The 18,618-nt window shown below is 35.5% G+C and overlaps 2 protein-coding genes across 9 annotated transcripts in view; one reads left to right on the top strand and one right to left on the bottom strand.

The window, feature by feature from the left end:
* RMDN1 (regulator of microtubule dynamics 1) overlaps positions 1-16,362 on the top strand; it is a 54,997-nt gene extending 38,635 nt beyond the window's left edge. For 2 of the 5 annotated variants that reach the window (XM_059394821.1, XM_059394819.1), the window contains 5 exons: positions 5,194-5,249; positions 6,915-7,002; positions 8,947-8,977; positions 11,535-11,629; positions 12,227-15,255. In XM_059394821.1, coding sequence (XP_059250804.1) covers positions 5,194-5,249; positions 6,915-7,002; positions 8,947-8,977; positions 11,535-11,629; positions 12,227-12,277 — 321 coding nt within the window. In that variant the 3' untranslated portion in view covers positions 12,278-15,255. Of the gene's footprint in view, positions 1-5,193; positions 5,250-6,914; positions 7,003-8,946; positions 8,978-11,495; positions 11,630-12,226; positions 15,256-16,225 lie in introns of those variants that run through there. The other 3 variants (XM_059394820.1, XM_059394818.1, XR_009403224.1) reach the window with 2 other exon arrangements.
* The window catches only part of WWP1 (WW domain containing E3 ubiquitin protein ligase 1), a 150,138-nt gene that overhangs the window by 20,247 nt on the left and 111,273 nt on the right, over positions 1-18,618 (bottom strand). For 3 of the 4 annotated variants that reach the window (XM_059394814.1, XM_059394816.1, XM_059394815.1), the window contains one exon: positions 16,788-18,378. The exons of the other annotated variant lie outside the window; for it this stretch is intronic. In XM_059394814.1, coding sequence (XP_059250797.1) covers positions 18,279-18,378 — 100 coding nt within the window. In that variant the 3' untranslated portion in view covers positions 16,788-18,278. Of the gene's footprint in view, positions 1-16,787; positions 18,379-18,618 lie in introns of those variants that run through there. 4 annotated transcript variants of the gene reach the window in all.

The following is an 18,618-nucleotide window of genomic DNA, read 5'->3' as shown; positions in this document are numbered from 1 at the left end:
AGAGGGTACATTCCTGAACTTCATAAAACCTATCTATAAATAGATAGCAAATATCATCCTCAATGGGAAAAAGCTTGCAGCCTTCCCGTTGAGATCAGGAACACGACAAGGATGCCCACTCTCACCACTCTTGTTCAACATAGTATTAGAAGTTCTAGCAACAGCAATCAGACAACAAAGAGAATAAAAGGTATCCAAATTAGCAATGAAGAAGTCAAACTCTCTCTCTTCACAGATGACATGATTCTTTATATGGAAAACCCAAAAGACTTGACCCCCAAACTATTAGAACTCATACAACATTTCAGTAACGTGGCAGGATACAAAGTCAATGTACAGAAATCAGTGTTTTCTAATACACTAACAATGAAAATACACAAAGGGAAATTAGAGAATCGATTCCATTTACTGTAGCACCAAGAACCATAAGATGCCTGGGAGTACTCAAGGAACTACAGAACACTCATGAAAGAAATTGAAGAAGACACAAAAAGATGGAAGACCATTCCATGCTCTTGGATTGGAAGAATAAACATTGTTAAAATGTCTATACTGCCTAGAGCAATCTGTACTTTTAATGCCATTCCAATCAATATTCCACTGGTATTTTTCAAGGAGCTGGAGCAAATAATCCTAAAATTTGCATGGAATCAGGAGAGACCCCAAATCACTAAGGAAATGTTGAAAAACAAAAACAAAACTGGTGGCATCACGTTACCTGATTTCAAGCTTTACCACAAAGCTGTGATCTCCAGGACAGCATGGTATTGGCATAAAAACGGACACATAGCCCAGTGGAACAGAGTAGAGAGCCCAGATATGGACTCTCAACTCTGTGGTCAAATAATCTTCGACAAAACAGGAAAAAATATACAGTGGAAAAAAGTCTCTTCAATAAATGGTGCTGGGAAAACTGGACAGCTATATGCGGAAGACTGAAACTCGACCATTCTCTTACACCATACACAAAGATAAACTCAAAATGGATAAAAGACCTCAACTTGAGACAGGAATCCATCAGAATCCTAGAGGAGAACATAGGCAGTAACCTCTTCGATATCAGCCACAGCAACTTCTTTCAAGATATGTCTCCAAAGGCAAATGAAATAAAAGCGAAGATGAACTTTTGGGACTTCATCAAGATTAAAAGCTTCTGCACAGCAAAGGAAACAGTCAACAAAACAAAGAGGCAACCCATGGAATGGGAGAAGATATTTGCAAATGACAGTACAGGCAAAAGGTTGATATCCAGGATCTATAAAGAACTCCTCAAGTTCAACACACGCAAAACAGATAATCATATCAAAAAATGGGCAGAAGATATGAACAGACACTTTTCCAATGAGGACATACAAATGGCTATCAGACACATGAAAAAATGTTCATCATCACTAGCCATCAAAGGTGGCTCCTGTCATAGGCAGATTCAGATTAAAACCACATTGAGATACCACCTTACACCAGTTAGAACAGCCAAAATTAGCAAGACAGGAAACAACGTGTTGGAGAGGATGTGGAGAAAGGGGAACCTTCTTACACTCTTGGTGGGAATGCACATTGGTGCAGCCATTTTGGAGAACAGTGTAGAGATTCCTCAAGAAATTAAAAATAGAGCTTCCCTATGACCCTGCAATTGCACTACTGGGTATTTACCCCAAAAGATACAGATATAGTGAAAAGAAGGGCCATTTGTACCCCAGTGTTTATAGCAGCAATATCCATGGTCACCAAACTGTGGAAAGAACCAAGATGCCCTTCAATGGACGAATGGATAAGGAAGATGTGATCCCTGAACACTATGGAGTATTTTGCCTCCATCAGAAAGGATGAATACCCAACTTTTATAGCGACATGGATGGGACTGGAAGAGATGATGCTGAGTGAACTAAGTCAAGCAGAGAGAGTCAATTATTATAAGGTTTCACTAATTTGTGGAGCATAACAAATGACATGGAGGACATGGGGAGATGGAGAGTAGACGGGAGTTGAGGGAAATTGGAGGGGGAGATGAGCCATGAGAGACTGTGGACTCTGAAAAACCACCTGAGGGTTTTGAAGGGGCGGGGGGTGGGGGTGGGAGGTTGGGGGAACCAGGTGGTTGGTATTAGGGAGGGCACATATTGCATGGAACACTGGGTGTGGTGCAAAAAACAATGAATACTGTTACGCTGAAAAGAAATTTAAAAAGATTAAAAGCTGAAATTATCATAAATGTGTATAACAACAAAGTACAGCCATAATAGTTTTCCCCTTAAATTATGATGTTCCAAGCCAAAAGAATTAAGTACACGGTTTTGAAATTATAAAAATAAATTTTCTATAAATTAAAAAAAATATACAAAGGAAGAGAATATGATGGAAACATTAATAGGAAGAACCGCAGATAAGCTAATAGCTTTTCTGAATTTTATGGTAATAGTCTCAGTTCCTGTTTTACACAGTGGGTAACAGAAAAGAACATTAGACTGGGAGTCAGGAGATCTAGCTTTTATTCTGGCATCAGTAGTATGTATACACAGACATATGTGTACGTGTGTGTATGCATATACATACATATATTTCAGTTTAATAATATGCAACTTTTTCACATTGTAAGACCTTTGAAATCACTGCATTATAATCAGTGGTATCTTTTAATAGGCAGTGCTTTTTTCTTTTTAGTGATAGATAAAAAATGTAGTAATTTTCATGGTATCTTAGATTCTGTGAAATGTCATAATTTGCTCAGTGGCATTAAATAAATCACATGAGTTATTGTGCCATAGTGTGTAGAATATATGACAAATATCTTCCAATATAAATCATGAAAAAATTGCAAAAAATATATTAGTGGAAACAGAGACTATAGATTGTTTCTTTAAAAACCAGTATTTTGGGGCCCCTGGGTGGCTCAGTTGGTTAAGCATCTGCCTTCAGCTCAGTTCATGAGCTAGGGTCCCGGGATTGAACTCCACATTGGGCTCTCTGCTCAGTGGGGAGTCTGCTTCTCCCTTTGTCAATAAAGAATAAAATCTTAAAAAAAAAAATCTATGTTTTGCAGATCTCAAATATGTATTAAGTATATTTTTATTTTATTTTATTTTTTTTAAAGATTTTATTTATTTATTTGAGAGAGAGAGAGACAGTGAGAGAGAGCATGAGCGAGGAGAAGGTCAGAGGGAGAAGCAGACTCCCCATGGAGCTGGGAGACCGATGTGGGACTCGATCCCAGGATTCCGGGATCATGACCTGAGCCGAAGGCAGTCGTCCAACCAACTGAGCCACCCAGGTGTCCGATTAAGTATATTTTTAAAATGATAGTATTTAGTATTTACATACTAAAAAGATCATTTATACTATTATTCCTAATTCCATTATTATATTTAAAACCATAAGGAATTATTATTTTTGGGTTATTTTTGTTGTTTTTTTAAGATTTTAAGTAATCTCTAGATCCAACATGGGGCTCAAGCATGGTCCTCTGAGCCAGCTAGGTGCCCCTATCTTTGGATTGTTTTGAAAACAAACTAATGGCAAGAATTAAAAAAGAAAGTGTTTGCTTGAGAGTAGTCCTTCTCAACCCATCCCATAAAAAAATTAAATTCCCCCAGGCATCCACTGCATGTTCTGAATTAACTTCTCTTCCTTGCATCTAGAATGGGACTAGCTCTATACCATTCTTGGTAGATTGGAGAAAACAGTTATTCATACAATTTTTTGTAGGGTTTAATTTTCTAGTGGAACTCTGATTAGGAAAGGTTTCTTAGTGTATGAGTTGTGTATATTTTAAGACATATTTTGCTATGAGTCATATCACTGTTTAATGGAAAAGTAAAATAAAGTCAGTGCTGATTCTTTATTCATATTAATGAAGCAAGATTTCTGCTAAGTCATACCTGGTTATTAGCCTTATTCTAGCTATTACCTCTACTACTGATACCATTCATTAGCATCAGTAATAAATTAAGTGGTACTTTTTAAAAGTAAATTTATGCTGGTTATAGAAGATATTACTACGTTAAGTACCTCCTGTTAGTTGCTCATTTAATATTTAGCACAACTCTATAATGTAGGTGTATTACTCTATCAGTTCTATAAAACAGCAAACTCCGGCATGGCAAGAAGAGAGAACTTGCCAAGGTGAAAACTTGGAGCTGTGATCTGAACCCTGGTAGTCTGGCTTCAGAGACCCTACTGGTAACCAATACAAATACTTCAAAATGTGTATCTCACACATTACTGACTGAAATGAAAACGTGGGTTTACAGAAAAACACAAGATAGGAGGTCTCAGTTTTTTTTTTTTAGAAGGATCTCTTATTTTTTTTTTTTTAAAGATTTTATTTATTTATTTGACAGAGAGAAATCACAAGTAGATGGAGAGGCAAGCAGAGAGAGAGAGAGAGAGGGAAGCAGGCTCCCTGCCGAGCAGAGAGCCCGATGCGGGACTCGATCCCAGGACGCTGAGATCATGACCTAAGCCGAAGGCAGCGGTTCAACCCACTGAGCCACCCAGGCGCCCCAAGGATCTCTTATTTTTAATAGGATTTACATTAATCTGACATGTTTCTCAAAGACTTTCAACAAAATAGTGGATAAAAGGAGAAACAGTTGCTTTAAACTTGTTCCATAGTTTATGCTTCACATTAATTCACATAGGACTTTCATATAGTAAATTGAAATCAGGAAGACTATCAGTGTATTACATTGTATATATTTTACTAATAAATTCTGTAAATAAGTAGTATTTATTTTTCCTTTGTTGAGTATAGATGAAGTTGAACAAAACGTACATAAAGGAAGAAACTTTGTAAAAGTATTAAGTACTTTATTCTCCTTTAAGAATACCATTTAGTCCAGTATTCATGCAGAACTTGCAAAATTAAATTATTTTTCCTCTAATCTAGAAGAAACATTGAGAACTATAGATTGGTTTTCAAAATCGGATTCATTTAAAAATTTAATGTTTTTTCTCATACTGATAAATCCTGTTAGTTGTTGAGCTTTGTAAGAGTTACCTTTAATACAAGTCACTAACGGTGTATTGAAATGAATTTAATCACATTGAATGAAGAGGGGAAAAAATTGGTATTATCATAGAAGAATCAAAATGTAGGGTTGCCAAAAAAATTTTTTTATCATGACTTTTTCAGCAAACATAATACTCATTTGTGTTTAGAAAACAAATATGATTGACTTTCTCATTTCTTGTTAGAAAGCAATTGAACTGAACCCAAAAGATGCTACCTCAATTCACCTTATGGGTATTTGGTAAGAACATTTCTTTAAATAAATATTTCAGTGGTAGTTACTATGATCTTATTTTGTAGTATATAATTCCAAGCTGTAAAGTATTTAAAAGTATTTGGCATTCATGAGTGTTCGGTTCATTATTACTAGTAGTAATAATGTTCATTAACTAGTTCAGTTCATTAACTAGTAGTTGTGATGTATCACTAAGTTTGATTGTGATCATGTTAACCATTGTAACTCATTTAGAAATATATGTTAAAATGAAAAAGGCATTAAAATTTTTGCTAGACTTTGAAATTCCTTTTGTTAGGAGAGACTGTTTTTACTTACAAGGCTAAATGAAATTGGATTGATCTAACTATATAGCAACACAGTTCGATGCCCGAAGAGGGTCTTCGCATCTTCAAGGTCTGTCAAATACAGTCTGATTCATCTGAGGAATAAAATAATCTGACTTTCAGTATCTTTCCATTTGTCTAGTGTACAGCATTATTTTGCTGGTATGAGCAGCAAACTTGAGACAGGTTTGCCGCTGTTTTCTTTGGGTGTAGTTCGCAGACCTGAGTATTTTATTGTCTTATAAATAAATGGTGTAGACAGCCCTGTATCTGATTTTTTTTTTAAGATTTTATTTATTTATTTGACAGACAGATCACAAGTAGGCAGAGAGGCAGGCAGAGAGAGAGAGGAGGAAGCAGGCTCCCTGCTAAGTGGAGAGCCTGATGCGGGGCTTGATCCCAGGACCCTGGGATCATGACCTGAGCTGAAGGCAGAGGCTTAACCCACTGAGCCACCCAGGCGCCCTCCCGTATCTGATTCTTTTTTTTTTTTTTTTTAAGATTTTATTTATTTGTTTGACAGGAAGAGAAGGATCATAAGTAGGCAGAGAGGCAGACAGACAGAGGAGGAAGCAGGTTCCCTGCTGAGCAGAGAGCCAGGTGCAGAGCTTGATTCCAGGACCCTGAGATCCTGACCTGAGCCAAAGGCAGAGGCTTAACCCACTGAGCCACCCAGGGGCCCCCTGTATCTGATTCTTAAAAGGATTCTTAAAAAGGAGTTAAATATCCTTCAGGACAAAGGGCAATATTAAACTAACTAATGATAATGGCTAGACAGTGCTAGGGAGGAACCATGAATGAGATACAGTTGTTCCCTTAGGAGTTCGGACCCTTAGTCAAAGATGCAGTACTTTTTTCCCTACCTGTATCAGAAAGTTGCCAAGATCTTTGGATGTTAATCATTTGCCTCACTCTTTTCAGTAGGCAGACTTAAATTGGTTCTTGCCATTGTTATTTATACATACCATGTTTAGTTTTTGTTTTTGTTTTAACTACTCTGAGTTAGTTTTTCTTATCTAAAAAAATAGGGGTAATGATCCTAAGAGTAAATGAGAGATAATCACCGAGCACCTAGAACAGAGTCAGCACTTAGTGATGAACGACAAATACTATGTTTTCATTACTAGTACTGTTGCTTACTTACATTTAATCACGAACACATCCTAATTGATGGATCAATATAAATCAGTCTCTGGGTAATTCACTGGGAATATTAACCTACTGGATGTTACGTAAAGTGCAAATTGTTTAAACAGAAGAAACTATCTTTTATATCTGTTAAGATGCTTAGTTTTTCTGTAAGAGGAAAAAAGATGCAACTGAGATGTCTGTTTTTTCTCTGTAGGTGTTATACATTTGCTGAAATGCCGTGGTATCAGAGAAGAATTGCTAAAGTGCTGTTCGCAACTCCTCCTAGTTCCACCTATGAGGAGGTAGTGTGCTGTCCTTTGTTAAGTTAGTACTGATTTCTTAACTACAGTGCCATTCTACAGTGTCCAGATCTGCAGCTCTGAGCCGTGAGGCCTTTGAGCATGTTTCTAACCATCCAGTGCAGCAATCTTATCACAAAGGCTTAATACTTAAAATCTATGACTGGTGAGTGTTTTTTTTTTTTTTATTTAGGTGAGTGGCTAATGATTCTGGTATAATGTCAGCTGTAATAGCTCATGCAAAAATCTACTATTGTTTTCTATTTGAAATCTACACAATATAAAAGTCATAAAATAGAATAAATTCAGCAGCTGTTACTCAGCACGAGTTTTAGATATGTTTTACACATGAACAGTAATTTACCTAGGAAATCGTGTATTTGTATAGATAAAGGAAGAATAATTTATAACTTTTTTAGAAAGCAGGGTTGCAAGGCTTATACGCTAATTTTTGGGGGGGGGTACAAAGGCGTTTAGTTTATTCTCATCAGTGTCACTGATATATACACTCATATATATATATATATATATATATATATATATATATATATATATATTTTTTTTTTTTTTTTTTTAGAGAGAGAGATGGGGAGAGCAAGCACAGGCAGACAGAATGGCAGGCAGAGACAGAGGGAGAAGCAGACTCCCTGTCGAGCAAGGAGCCCGATGTGGGACTCGATCCCAGGACGCTGGGATCATGACCTGAGCCGAAGGCAGCTGCTTAACCAACTGAGCCACCCAAGCGTCCCTACACTCATATTTTTAAGGCCTTTTGTTTTTCTTGTTGAAAATAAAATTTGAAAGGGATTTCTGGGAAAACACTAACTTACACCACTAAAATGTTCAGAGTAAGGAAATAAGGCCACGAAAGAGCTTTCCTAGTACTTGTATCATGACAAGGAGCTATTTTTCTCCAGGCTATGGTGTAGAATTTGATATTAAAATATTTAGTTGATGGGCGCTGGGGTGGCTCAGTGGGTTAAAGCCTCTGCCTTTGGCTCGGGTCATGATCCCAGGGTTCTGGGATGCCACATTGGGCTGTCTGCTCGGCAGGGAGCCTGCTTCCTCCCCTCTCTCTCTGCCTACTTGTGATGTCTGTAAAATAAATAAATAAAATCCTTAATAAATAAAAAAATTAAATATTAACTGAATAATCAGAACACAGCTGGGAATATGTATTATTAAAAATAATGTATTCTAAGGAAAAAAGATACATTTGGCTCTACTATAATAAAACAGTTATGTTTCTAGGAAATCATAATTTATAAAACAGCTTAAATGGGACAAAAAAGGGAAGTTTCAGACTCAATAACATTTTATGTTTGAATTTCAATAATAAAGACTTTTTTTTTTTTTTTAAAGATTTTATTTATTTATTTGACAGAGAGAAATTACAAGTACACTGAGAGGCAGGCAGAGAGAGAGAGAGAGAAAGAAGCAGGCTCCCTGCTGAGCAGAGAGCCCGATGCGGGACTCGATCCCAGGACCCTGGGATCATGACCTGAGCCGAAGGCAGCGGCTTAACCCACTGAGCCACCCAGGCGCCCCAATAATAAAGACTTTTAAAAGTTTATTGGTACAACCTATGTATCACTGAGTAAATTTAGCTTTTGATTTTACTAAGTTTTTACAGGTAGTGACTGTTAAGACTTAAGAAGGATCAAAATAGCTGAGTTGCATATGGTAATGTTCTTTCTTCTCTTCACTTGATGCTGGTTTGGTTCAAGTTCTAAACAGCAATGAAGTTATTACTAGAAGTTGTCCATCTCCTGTAATCTGTGCTCTGATGATTTAAAAACGTTCAGTTTTGCTGTGTTAACTTTCACTGTTGATACGTTAACCTTTATTTTAATATGTTTTAATTTACTTCCTGACTTTTGAAGAAATGTTTTTTTTTATATATTGATTCTGTTTTCATTATGTTTGGACTCTTCATGTTTTTAACAGGCATTAGGCTACTTTCACAGGGCAGAGCAAGGTAACATTTTTCTATTTCATCTACTAATATAGTTAAAATTGTATGAGTGCTTTATAATAGGCATTTTTAAGACAAAAATGTTACTTAATCTAATATACTTCTCTTTGCACTAAATATTATCAGTTTTTAGTCTTTATTTTATAAAGATCACCAGAGTAAGAAATAGATTGCTACTGAGTTTAGAACTACAGTTCTGAAATGGTCCTTTATTATGATTCAGCTTTCTGAGAGGAGGCTCTGACAAGTTAACTGTGTTATTCAAGATTATACAGCCATTTAAAATCATTAATTTATTTAAATGTTTAGTTAAAAAAATTTTTTGAGGTTTAATTGACAATTAACATTAGTTTCAGGTGTACAGCGTAAGGATTCAACAATTGCACATGTTGTAAATTATAAAATAAAGTCTAGTTAATATCTGTCACATTACAAAAAGTTTAATTTTTTTTTCTAAGATCTACCGTTTCTCTTTAAAGAGCATTTAGATGAGAAATCTTGTTTTTAAACCAAGCCAGTTTTTGCTTCATTGCAAATATTGTCATCTTTTATGGAGTTTCATGTCACTCTGGCTTTGAAGAAATGGCCAGTGTACAAAACTGACATCAGCCATCCTAAGTTCATCCTTTTTAATATTACTAGCACAAACTAGAAGAGTAAAGGACATAAGCATATGTTACCAAATACACCAGAAAAACCACTGCAATTCTATTTCTGTAAAACTAGAAGAAAATTAAAGCCTGTATATTAGAGAGCCTACTCATATGGACTTGTTCAGATGCTTTTAGGATAGCAAAGCATTTATTTTTTTAATTTCTTCTGAAGAGTGGTATCTGAATGTTAAACCATGTTAGTAATATATTGTTTGTTCGGTTACTGCCTTTTGCTGATAACCTCTTATGATCGTAGTTTTTATATCATGAATATGAATCTGGGAATAAAATGTCCTCAAAGGGATTTAGAAGCATAACTGCAAAGTAGAAATAGAGCCTTAGTGAATTAAGGGTTTGGGGTGTTAAGAAAAACATGGTCAGTAACTCCAGTCATCCTTGAGGTTTTAACACTGTAGGTCAGTTCTTCCAGGTGGTCTTTTTTTATGGACCATATCTGGTTCAGAAGCTCCTCCTAGGCTCTTAAGTATCTGTTACTTCTCCCATCATAGCCCTTATCACACCGCAGTATGAGTATGTGCGTCGTATTGTTTACATGTCGAAGACTAAATATGGGGATGATGCGGACTTTGTTGTTTTGCTCAGTTTTCCTCAGTGCTTAGTATAATGCTATTAAATTTGCTGAATGACAATATTAAACAGATGAATGGATGAACCCTAAGGAAACCTACACAACACCTCATAAATACGTTCAGATTAAAGAAGTAAAACAATTTTGGGTTAAGGAGCAAATGGAGTTAACTATAAATTATATCCAGGGGAAAGTATGCATTAAATATAGCAGGTCCCAGTTGATAAGAGGAATTTGTATAAAGAATTAATGAAGTTAGTGAGACTGTCCCATGCTTTCATAGGCTTTTTGTTCAGTTTTCCCTGGGCCAAGAATGTTCTGTTTTTCTGTTAAAATCCTGTTCAGCTGCCCAGGCAGCCCAGATGTAACTTCTTAGAGAGTTAGTTTCTCATTGGTTTCTCATAGCACTTTAAAATGTTTACATCTGTCAAAGCATCCCTTTCATTTTTCTGTTACATTTTAATCCTCTTTTGTCTCTCCTCTTCATGATGGATTTCAAAAGAACAGAGTCTTTGTTAAATCTGTATTTAAGTATAACCCACATTTAGTAAATATTAATCAAATGTATGTATATACACCTGACCCTTAAACAATGGGTAAGTGGTACATGGCCGCCTGCGTAGTTGAAAATCTGCATATAACTAACTTTTGGCTCCCCTCAAAGCTAACTCCTTAAATATTCTACCATTGACCAGAACTTTAAACAGTTGTTTAAAATGTATTTTGTATGTTCCATGTATTACAGACTGTATTCTAGTATAGTAAGCTAGAGAAAATTGAATGTTAAAAGTAAGAGAAAATACAGTTGCAGCACTTTACTGTATTTATGGGGAAAAAACCCTGCATATATTTGGACGTGCATAATTCAAAACTGCATTGTTCAAGGGTCAACTGCATATATGTCATGATTTCATTTCCTCATACAGCAAGTATGTATTGGGTCCATGTTATGTCCTAGGTAATTAGGATGCAGCAGGTGATAAAAGACATTAAAAGAAAACCCCTGTCTGTTTATAGAAGATACATTCTGTCAGGTACTTCAGTTTCTCAGTATCTACTTTATAAAATTGTATAAAAATGAGAAATGTAATAGAATGCCTAGCACATTAAGAGACATTGAATAAATGGTACTTAACTAATATTTGAGATTGGAATAGTTGAACAAGAGAATTCTAGTTAGCCTAATCTTGTATGACCACACAAATATATTATTGGAATTTAGACTTAAGAAATTAACAACTCTATTCATCTGAGATAAATTTTGCTTTCTTATGTATAGTGGATCCAAATTTCTACAGCAAAAACTTGCTACTTTTAGGAAAGACGTATTTGAAGTTACACAATAAAAAGCTTGCTGCCTTCTGGCTAATGAAAGCCAAGGACTATCCGGCACACACAGAGGAGGATAAACAGGTAAAGTATCTCCAATAAATTAAGGCAGGGGCGCCTGGGTGGCTCAGTGGGTTAAAGCCTCTGCCTTCTGCTCAGGTCATGATCTCAGGGTCCTGGGATCGAGCCCCACATTGGGCCTGCCTCTCTGCCTTTGTGATCTCTGTCAAATAAATAAAATCTTTAAAATAAATAAATAAAGGCAGATAGGTTTCTGCTGAGGGACTATTAAGTAAAGGTAAATTAAGAACTTCTTTAAAAATATAATTTGTCTAAATGTATCTTGTTAAAAACTGTTCGTTTTGAATTCATTAGCATTTCTGTCAACTTCTATATATTGTTTTCTCTCATGGAGATTATAAATTAGTTGCTGCCTTATTCCTGTTTGACATACGTGACAGATCAAATAAGATTTCTACAATAAAAGGCACGTGATGTGTATTAATGTGGACGAATTCTCTTAAGAGTCTCACCCAGTTCCTGTTCAGTTTTATTCTCATAATGAGCTATCTCCTTGTGGGAACACTTAGAAACCACAGTCTGCTTCATGAACTTATTAGGTTTTGCAAGTTGGTATCTGTGCCGTACTCTTTATTTATAACACATATTTTTCCATTTTAGATACAGACAGAAGCTGCTCAGTTGCTTACAGGTTTCAGTGACAAGAATTGAGAATTTTTCAGAGAAGAAAGCCAACGAAGTATCTAAGAAACATTGCCTTTTCATGAAATTACAAAGATAATATGTGAACTGTAACTGTTCTATGGCTGTTTTCTCAGTTCCTTTAATGTGACCATTAACAAAGTAAATGAGCAAAATTCTAAGTTTCTTCACAGACAATAAGGCAAAAGAAATAATTACCAAAAAATTGGTAGAGACTTCTCCCTGGCTCAGAGGCAGAGATTATTGCACATTTAGGCACTAGCAATACAAAGTGGTATAGATTTCTGAGGAGGATGGATCACATCAGAATGGGAGATCAAGAAAAAAAGCTTTGTGTCAGAGGCTTCATTGGGGGGTGTGCATTGCCAAATTGGACTGATGCAAAGTTGAGATCTTGCAGAGAAGGTGTAGTGAAAATGAGGTTAGGATATTGAGGGTTCTTGGTATAAAGTAATTAAATGATGGATCTTGGAACCAACCTGTGTTAAGGAAAAAACTTTAAGTCAGGAGAGGACAGAAAATGGAGTGTTTTGGACTCTATATACCCATCTCCAATTGCTAATCTTCAGCTATATTTTACTGTTTTGTGTGTGTGTGTGTGTATTTCTAAACTTTTGAAATTGTAGACAATATACTTCATCCCTAAGTATTTAAGCATGCAGTCTCAGAATGACATCCTTCTAAACAAACAAAAACCCATTAGCACAACAAAAAGTTAACAGTAATTCTTTAAAACCATATTCTGATACCAGCCATATTTGTATTTTCTCTAATGTCCCAGGAATGTCTTACCAATTTTAAAAACCAGGATCCAATCAACCATACATTGTATTTGATTTTCGGCCTTAGTTTTTAAAAATCTAGAAGAATTCTCCCATTTTTTTTTTTTTAATCCTACCATTCATGGACTTTTTTTTTGAACAGGCCAGTCATCTTAGAGTCTCTCTCATTCCAGATTTGCCGTACCCCACTTTGGGAACCACTGTTTCATCTTTTCAGTGACTCTGATTAACTTTATGTAATTTGATCTTCTTTGCCTAATTTTTTATCACTTCTCTGATTTTTTATCTCTTTCCATTTCATTTCCTTGGCTATTTGAATTTCTGTCTTCCATGTCTCTATTGTTTTCTTCCTCAGATACCTTTGGTCTTCACTTGAGATGTTTGTCTTTTTCTTCCATTATTTCCCCTGATTTCAATCAGCAGGCATTTCACATTTGCATGTAGTTTGTCCAGTTCTGAGTTTTTTAATTTTTAATTTGATTTAGTTTTGATAGTTACTTACATTTAATTCATTAGTATATTGTGTTAAAGAATGTTTTTTTTCTGTTTTGAGTATCTTCATCTGAAATTTTTTCCTTTTCACTAGAGTGACTTTCAGTATTTTCTGGTGGTGTGTGTGTGTGTGTGTGTGTTTTGTGTTACCTGCAATACCAAGTATCAAATGGGAGGTGAAGGATTTTGTTTGTTCAAGAACAAGGTCTATGAAGGAGTTTTTGTGAAATGAGTATCTTTCAGTAATAAAGCCTTTTATGGGTAGGGTCTGTCTTCTGATATTTTATAATGCTTTTAAAAAAATTGTATTGTTTTGTAATCATTATAGATTCATAGGAAGTTTGGGAGTGGGGAAATAGAGTGGTCCCAGAGATAAACTTCTGCCTCCAAGTTGAAAATCAGGTAATTAGTATAGCCCATAAATCTTACTCAGATTTTACTTCTAAATGCCCTCACTTGTGTATGTGTTCTATGTAATTTTGTCAGTATGTGTGTGTTTTTTTTTGTTTGTTTGTTTTTTTACAACTGAGGCTACAATCAAGACATAGAACTGTTCCACCAAATTATGTAAATCCCTACTGCTAGCCCTTTATGGTCACATCCATCCACCACTTTTCCTCCTTACCACCATCCCTAATCCTGGCAACCACTAATTTCAATACTGTTATATAAATGGAATCGGATTATGTGACCTTTTGAGAACTGCCTTTTTCATTTGATGTGATTTCTTTGAAATCCATCTGCATATAGTCAGTTGATTCCATTATACTGCTGATTATATTTCATGGTATAAATGTACTCACTTAGCCATTCACTGAAGGTCATTTAGGTTGTTTCCAGTCTTTGACTCCTGTGAACACTAGGTACAGGTTATATTAACACCCAGGAGTGCAGTTGCTGGGTTCTAATTTATAGAGCAATTATCTTCCCTTTTCTCCCCTTATAAACTAAGGGATAGCTAGCTCCCTCCCCCAAGATGCTGCACATTCCTAAGAGTCTGATTGTGTGCACTTTGTCTCTTCCTTTTGACTTCCCAGGGGTCTGATTCACCAGGTCTTACACTGGTTCTTGGCATTTCCTCACTCACAGTTGAGACCTTTTATTTCTGGGAACAAATCCTCGGACCCCATTATTCTCCCTTTTGTGCAGTCCCTACTTAACTGTGTGTGTTCCAGATGTGACTGCTAGCTGGAGATGCTTATTTCCCCACATGCATGATGTGAACATTAAGTTTGTAGTCGTCTGTCTTGTAAACATATTACAGACATGGGCTGTAGGTAATTATAATTACCTCGCCTTGTGGATATGTTTACTTCCTTTGAGGACTGAGAATAAATTTGGATTTACTCTATAAAAAATCTGAAAGCTCTCCATTAATAGCAAAATTTTCCCAATTGAAAATTTAATCACAGACTGTGAACTGAATTTTGTAAAAATGACTCACTTATCTATAAAATAAGCATCATTACAATGAAGAAAAAGCAAAACTCCAAACCTTAGGAGTTGTGAGGATGAAAGAGAATACATAAAGTATATACTGTTATCAGTAAGTATTTTTAAATGCAGTTATCTGAATGTATTCTTCTTAGTTGAGATTTGGGAGAGAAAATTTGGAATTAAGGAGATGCCACTTTTTCAGTTGTACATTTTTGCTTCTATGTTATTTGAGGGTTTTTTTAATAAAACTTCATGTGGTATTTACCATACAACTTATTTTGGATTGTGTGTACCTGGGCATTACTGTACCTTAAGTTTAATAGTAAGAAGAAATAGAATGAGTGGTGGATAACTTTGCCAAGGGCCATGAACTTTTAAAGAATGCCTTGTTCTGACCCACTGCACTGCCCTGGGAATAGTCAACTGTCTTATCCTTTGAGGAGTAAACAAGTCAGTAAAAAAGAGCCTCCTTAATGTAGAAGGCTTCTCTGATATGGTCTGGGCTTTTTCCTTGAGACCATTTATCTTAAGTTTGACTTTTAAGTTCAAAAGATTAAGAATAAACTGGGAGTATTTACAAGACAACCTTTGTTCTCTCATCTACATATTTAAATGTAAATGATTTTTGACTTCTGCAATATCATCCACCAGGGTTCAACAAATACTCAAAGTCCGTACTAGTCTTACTCAGAGGGCTTAAGATAGGAACCACAGCTGAACCAGCAAGTCAATGTCAGGACTCCTTAACATTTTAGAAGATGAGCTTATAGCAGCAGTTTGTGTAACAGAGCATTCACACAGCTCCAAGAACAGGTCACAGCTCAGGGACCTCAGAAGGACATGCAGTTATTTCCTCTGGCAAATCCAAAGGTATGGTTTATTATCAAGTAGATTTCCCAGTCCAGATGAACATCAGTCAGGGTCATTTTTAATAGAACTAGTACTGCCTAGTAGTATTTTGACGCATAACCATGCCATCTAGTTTAAAAAAAAAAAAATAGGCAGGTGATTAACTGAAGGCTGTGAGGTTAAAAGGTTTATTAACTCTTTGAGCTTTAACTGCCACTTAGAGCTCCTTTCCTAGGAAGACAGACAACTAATCTGATTGATGGAATCAGAAATTATCTTGTGCCTCTTACCCATTCACTGGGCTCAGTTTAGTGGTGGTGGTGCTGAGTGTCCCTGAAAGAAATAACAATATGAATCTGTCTCTGAGCCTCATTCTTTGCCTGTTTCTTCATTTCAGGCATAGTGAGCCTATCTAGCCCAGCACAGGACAAGGATGGGAAAAGAGGAGAGAAGGTGAGAGGCAACCCACATGCTTGGTTTTCTCTCACCGCCCCTTGAGTGTATGAATTAAGATATAATAAAATCCTGCCAGTACGCTTGCTTTTCTATGGAGTTTGAAAGGTGGAATGCTCTGAATTCTCCAAAAGAACCTTCTTCAGAAAGCTGGTTTGGTCTCTGGGAGTTTGGTGTAGCCTCAACTGGTACACAGTAATTTCTTACCTGAAGTGAGGGCGTGGGAGGGGACCAGCACGCTGAAAACCTCCTGTCTTCAATTAAATCTGGTAAATGGTATTCTCACATTCTCACCTCCACTGAATGATGTTCATCAATAACTTCTGTCATATCATGCAAGATTCATTGAGCAGTTGTGCTTTCTATGGTAAAATTTAAGTAGCCGCTTTGAAGACTGGTCATCCTCTATCACATAATGTCATATACATTAGTATTTGTTTTTAATGCTTTATGCTTCAAGGTAGCCCAGTGTCAGATGAGGATTTGGGAAAGGAGTCTATTCAACATAGTGGATCACTGCCTTTATTTCGTCTTTACTATGAACTTTGAATAGAAGTGCAGAACACAATCTAGTATGTAGAAAAATAAAATTTTGGCAAAACAAAAACTGTTTAGGGAAATTAAATTGTATACTAGTATTTTCCATATGTACTTAGCAGTTAAATATGTTACAGATAACATTGTAAGATGTCAGTTTGTGGTTATAAAAAAATTTTTAACTTCCTGAAATTTACACTGCATATTGAAATGATACAAATGGAAATTGCAATTTTTGTTAATAAGGAAGCCCAGTTTGCTAAAATAGCATTAATATCATTCGCATCAGATTTTAATTTGTTATACATCTTTGTAGTTCAGCAAATGCCCTTGATAATGAAAAATTAAAAAGTTATTAGGACAAAAATAATGATCTATGTAAAAAGGGGGGTGGGGACCAAAAGAGTCTTTAATATGCCTATATAATTCAGATCATAAAATTTTCATGAATTTAAGAGGAATGAGGATATATGAACACTAATAGAAAATAGTTTTCATTTGCGTGTTCAAATGCTTATACAACTCTTCAGTCCATCTGGTTTTATAAAACCAAAACTCTGAACACAAAAGCAAAAATGTTCACATTACCTTATTATATGTTCCTAAGTATCAAACTGCATCAATTTATTATGAGTTAAATTTAAAGAACATCACAGATTTAAAAACGAAAGTACTTAAGTACCTGATTCTTTTTAACTCCACAAATACCTAGCATCCCAAAGTTACATGTAAACAAACCTCTTTGCTGCTTAATGAATTCTTTCCAATTTCTAGAATAAACTAAATGGCATCAGATATAGTGCATGACTTACATGTACATTATGGTTTCATTCATTACTTTGACTGTATTAGTGATGTAGCAAAGAGGGAAAATTTTCAACTATTGTATTTATTTAAAATGAGCTGACAGGTTCAAATGCCTGTCCTTCAGAAAAGCCAGCAGCATTTTTTAACATACTCAAAGTAAGATTTGGCCTAAGCCCTTAATACCTTCCTGAACAGCCATGCAACTAAACACCCTCAAAAGGTGTTATATAAGGGAGAAGATCATGAAGCAATTTGTACTTTTTCTTCTGGATACTAGAAACAAGGTAAAGCAAATCCAGATTATTTTTTGAATGAACGGCTGTCATGTTTAATATACTTGGAGCTCTATAAAACTAGAGCCACTATCTTATATGCTTATATAGATATATACTTATTTTTAATAAAGTCTCTTGCTTGCTTCAAAATTTAAGGATGATCTTTTTCCTGGTCAGTCACTTCAAGGGAACAATAAATAAAGTAGAAAAGGATGAACTGTTTTGCATATTTCTGTGGAAGAACGAAAAACATTTATACTTTGAGAGGTTCAGAAAATTCACTGTACAGAATGAACAGCTTATATATACACTATCTGTGCAATTTTTCTTGGCTGGGGTATTTAAATGCAAGAGCTCCTCCAAGACAAGAAGCCACATTCATTCTTGTCCAAATCCCTCTGTCTCTTCTATTGCAAAAAGAAGTTTTTCCTTTAGTTGTTCATAACTCTTATATGGTGGTAGATCCAAGCGATTAAAACTGAACAAAAACAAAAACAGATGTGTTTTCAATAAAACAAACTCGAGAAAGATTTCTAATACAATATTTCTTAAAGCACATTTAAAAAACTAAATGGATAGAGGAAGATACAAAAATTTTGCTGGAAGTATTCTAAAAATATACTACTATATTATTTAATATTAACATATACAGATTTCTTATGGCAAGCTACTAAAATGAAGACGCACTCAAAAATATTTTAACAATTCCCAGAGAACA

This window comes from Mustela nigripes, chromosome 3 (assembly GCF_022355385.1).
Source record: "Mustela nigripes isolate SB6536 chromosome 3, MUSNIG.SB6536, whole genome shotgun sequence".
In the NCBI taxonomy this organism is placed as follows: Eukaryota; Metazoa; Chordata; class Mammalia; order Carnivora; family Mustelidae; genus Mustela; species Mustela nigripes.
Note: the sequence above shows the minus strand (reverse complement) of the source record. Positions and strands in the feature narration are given on the sequence as shown.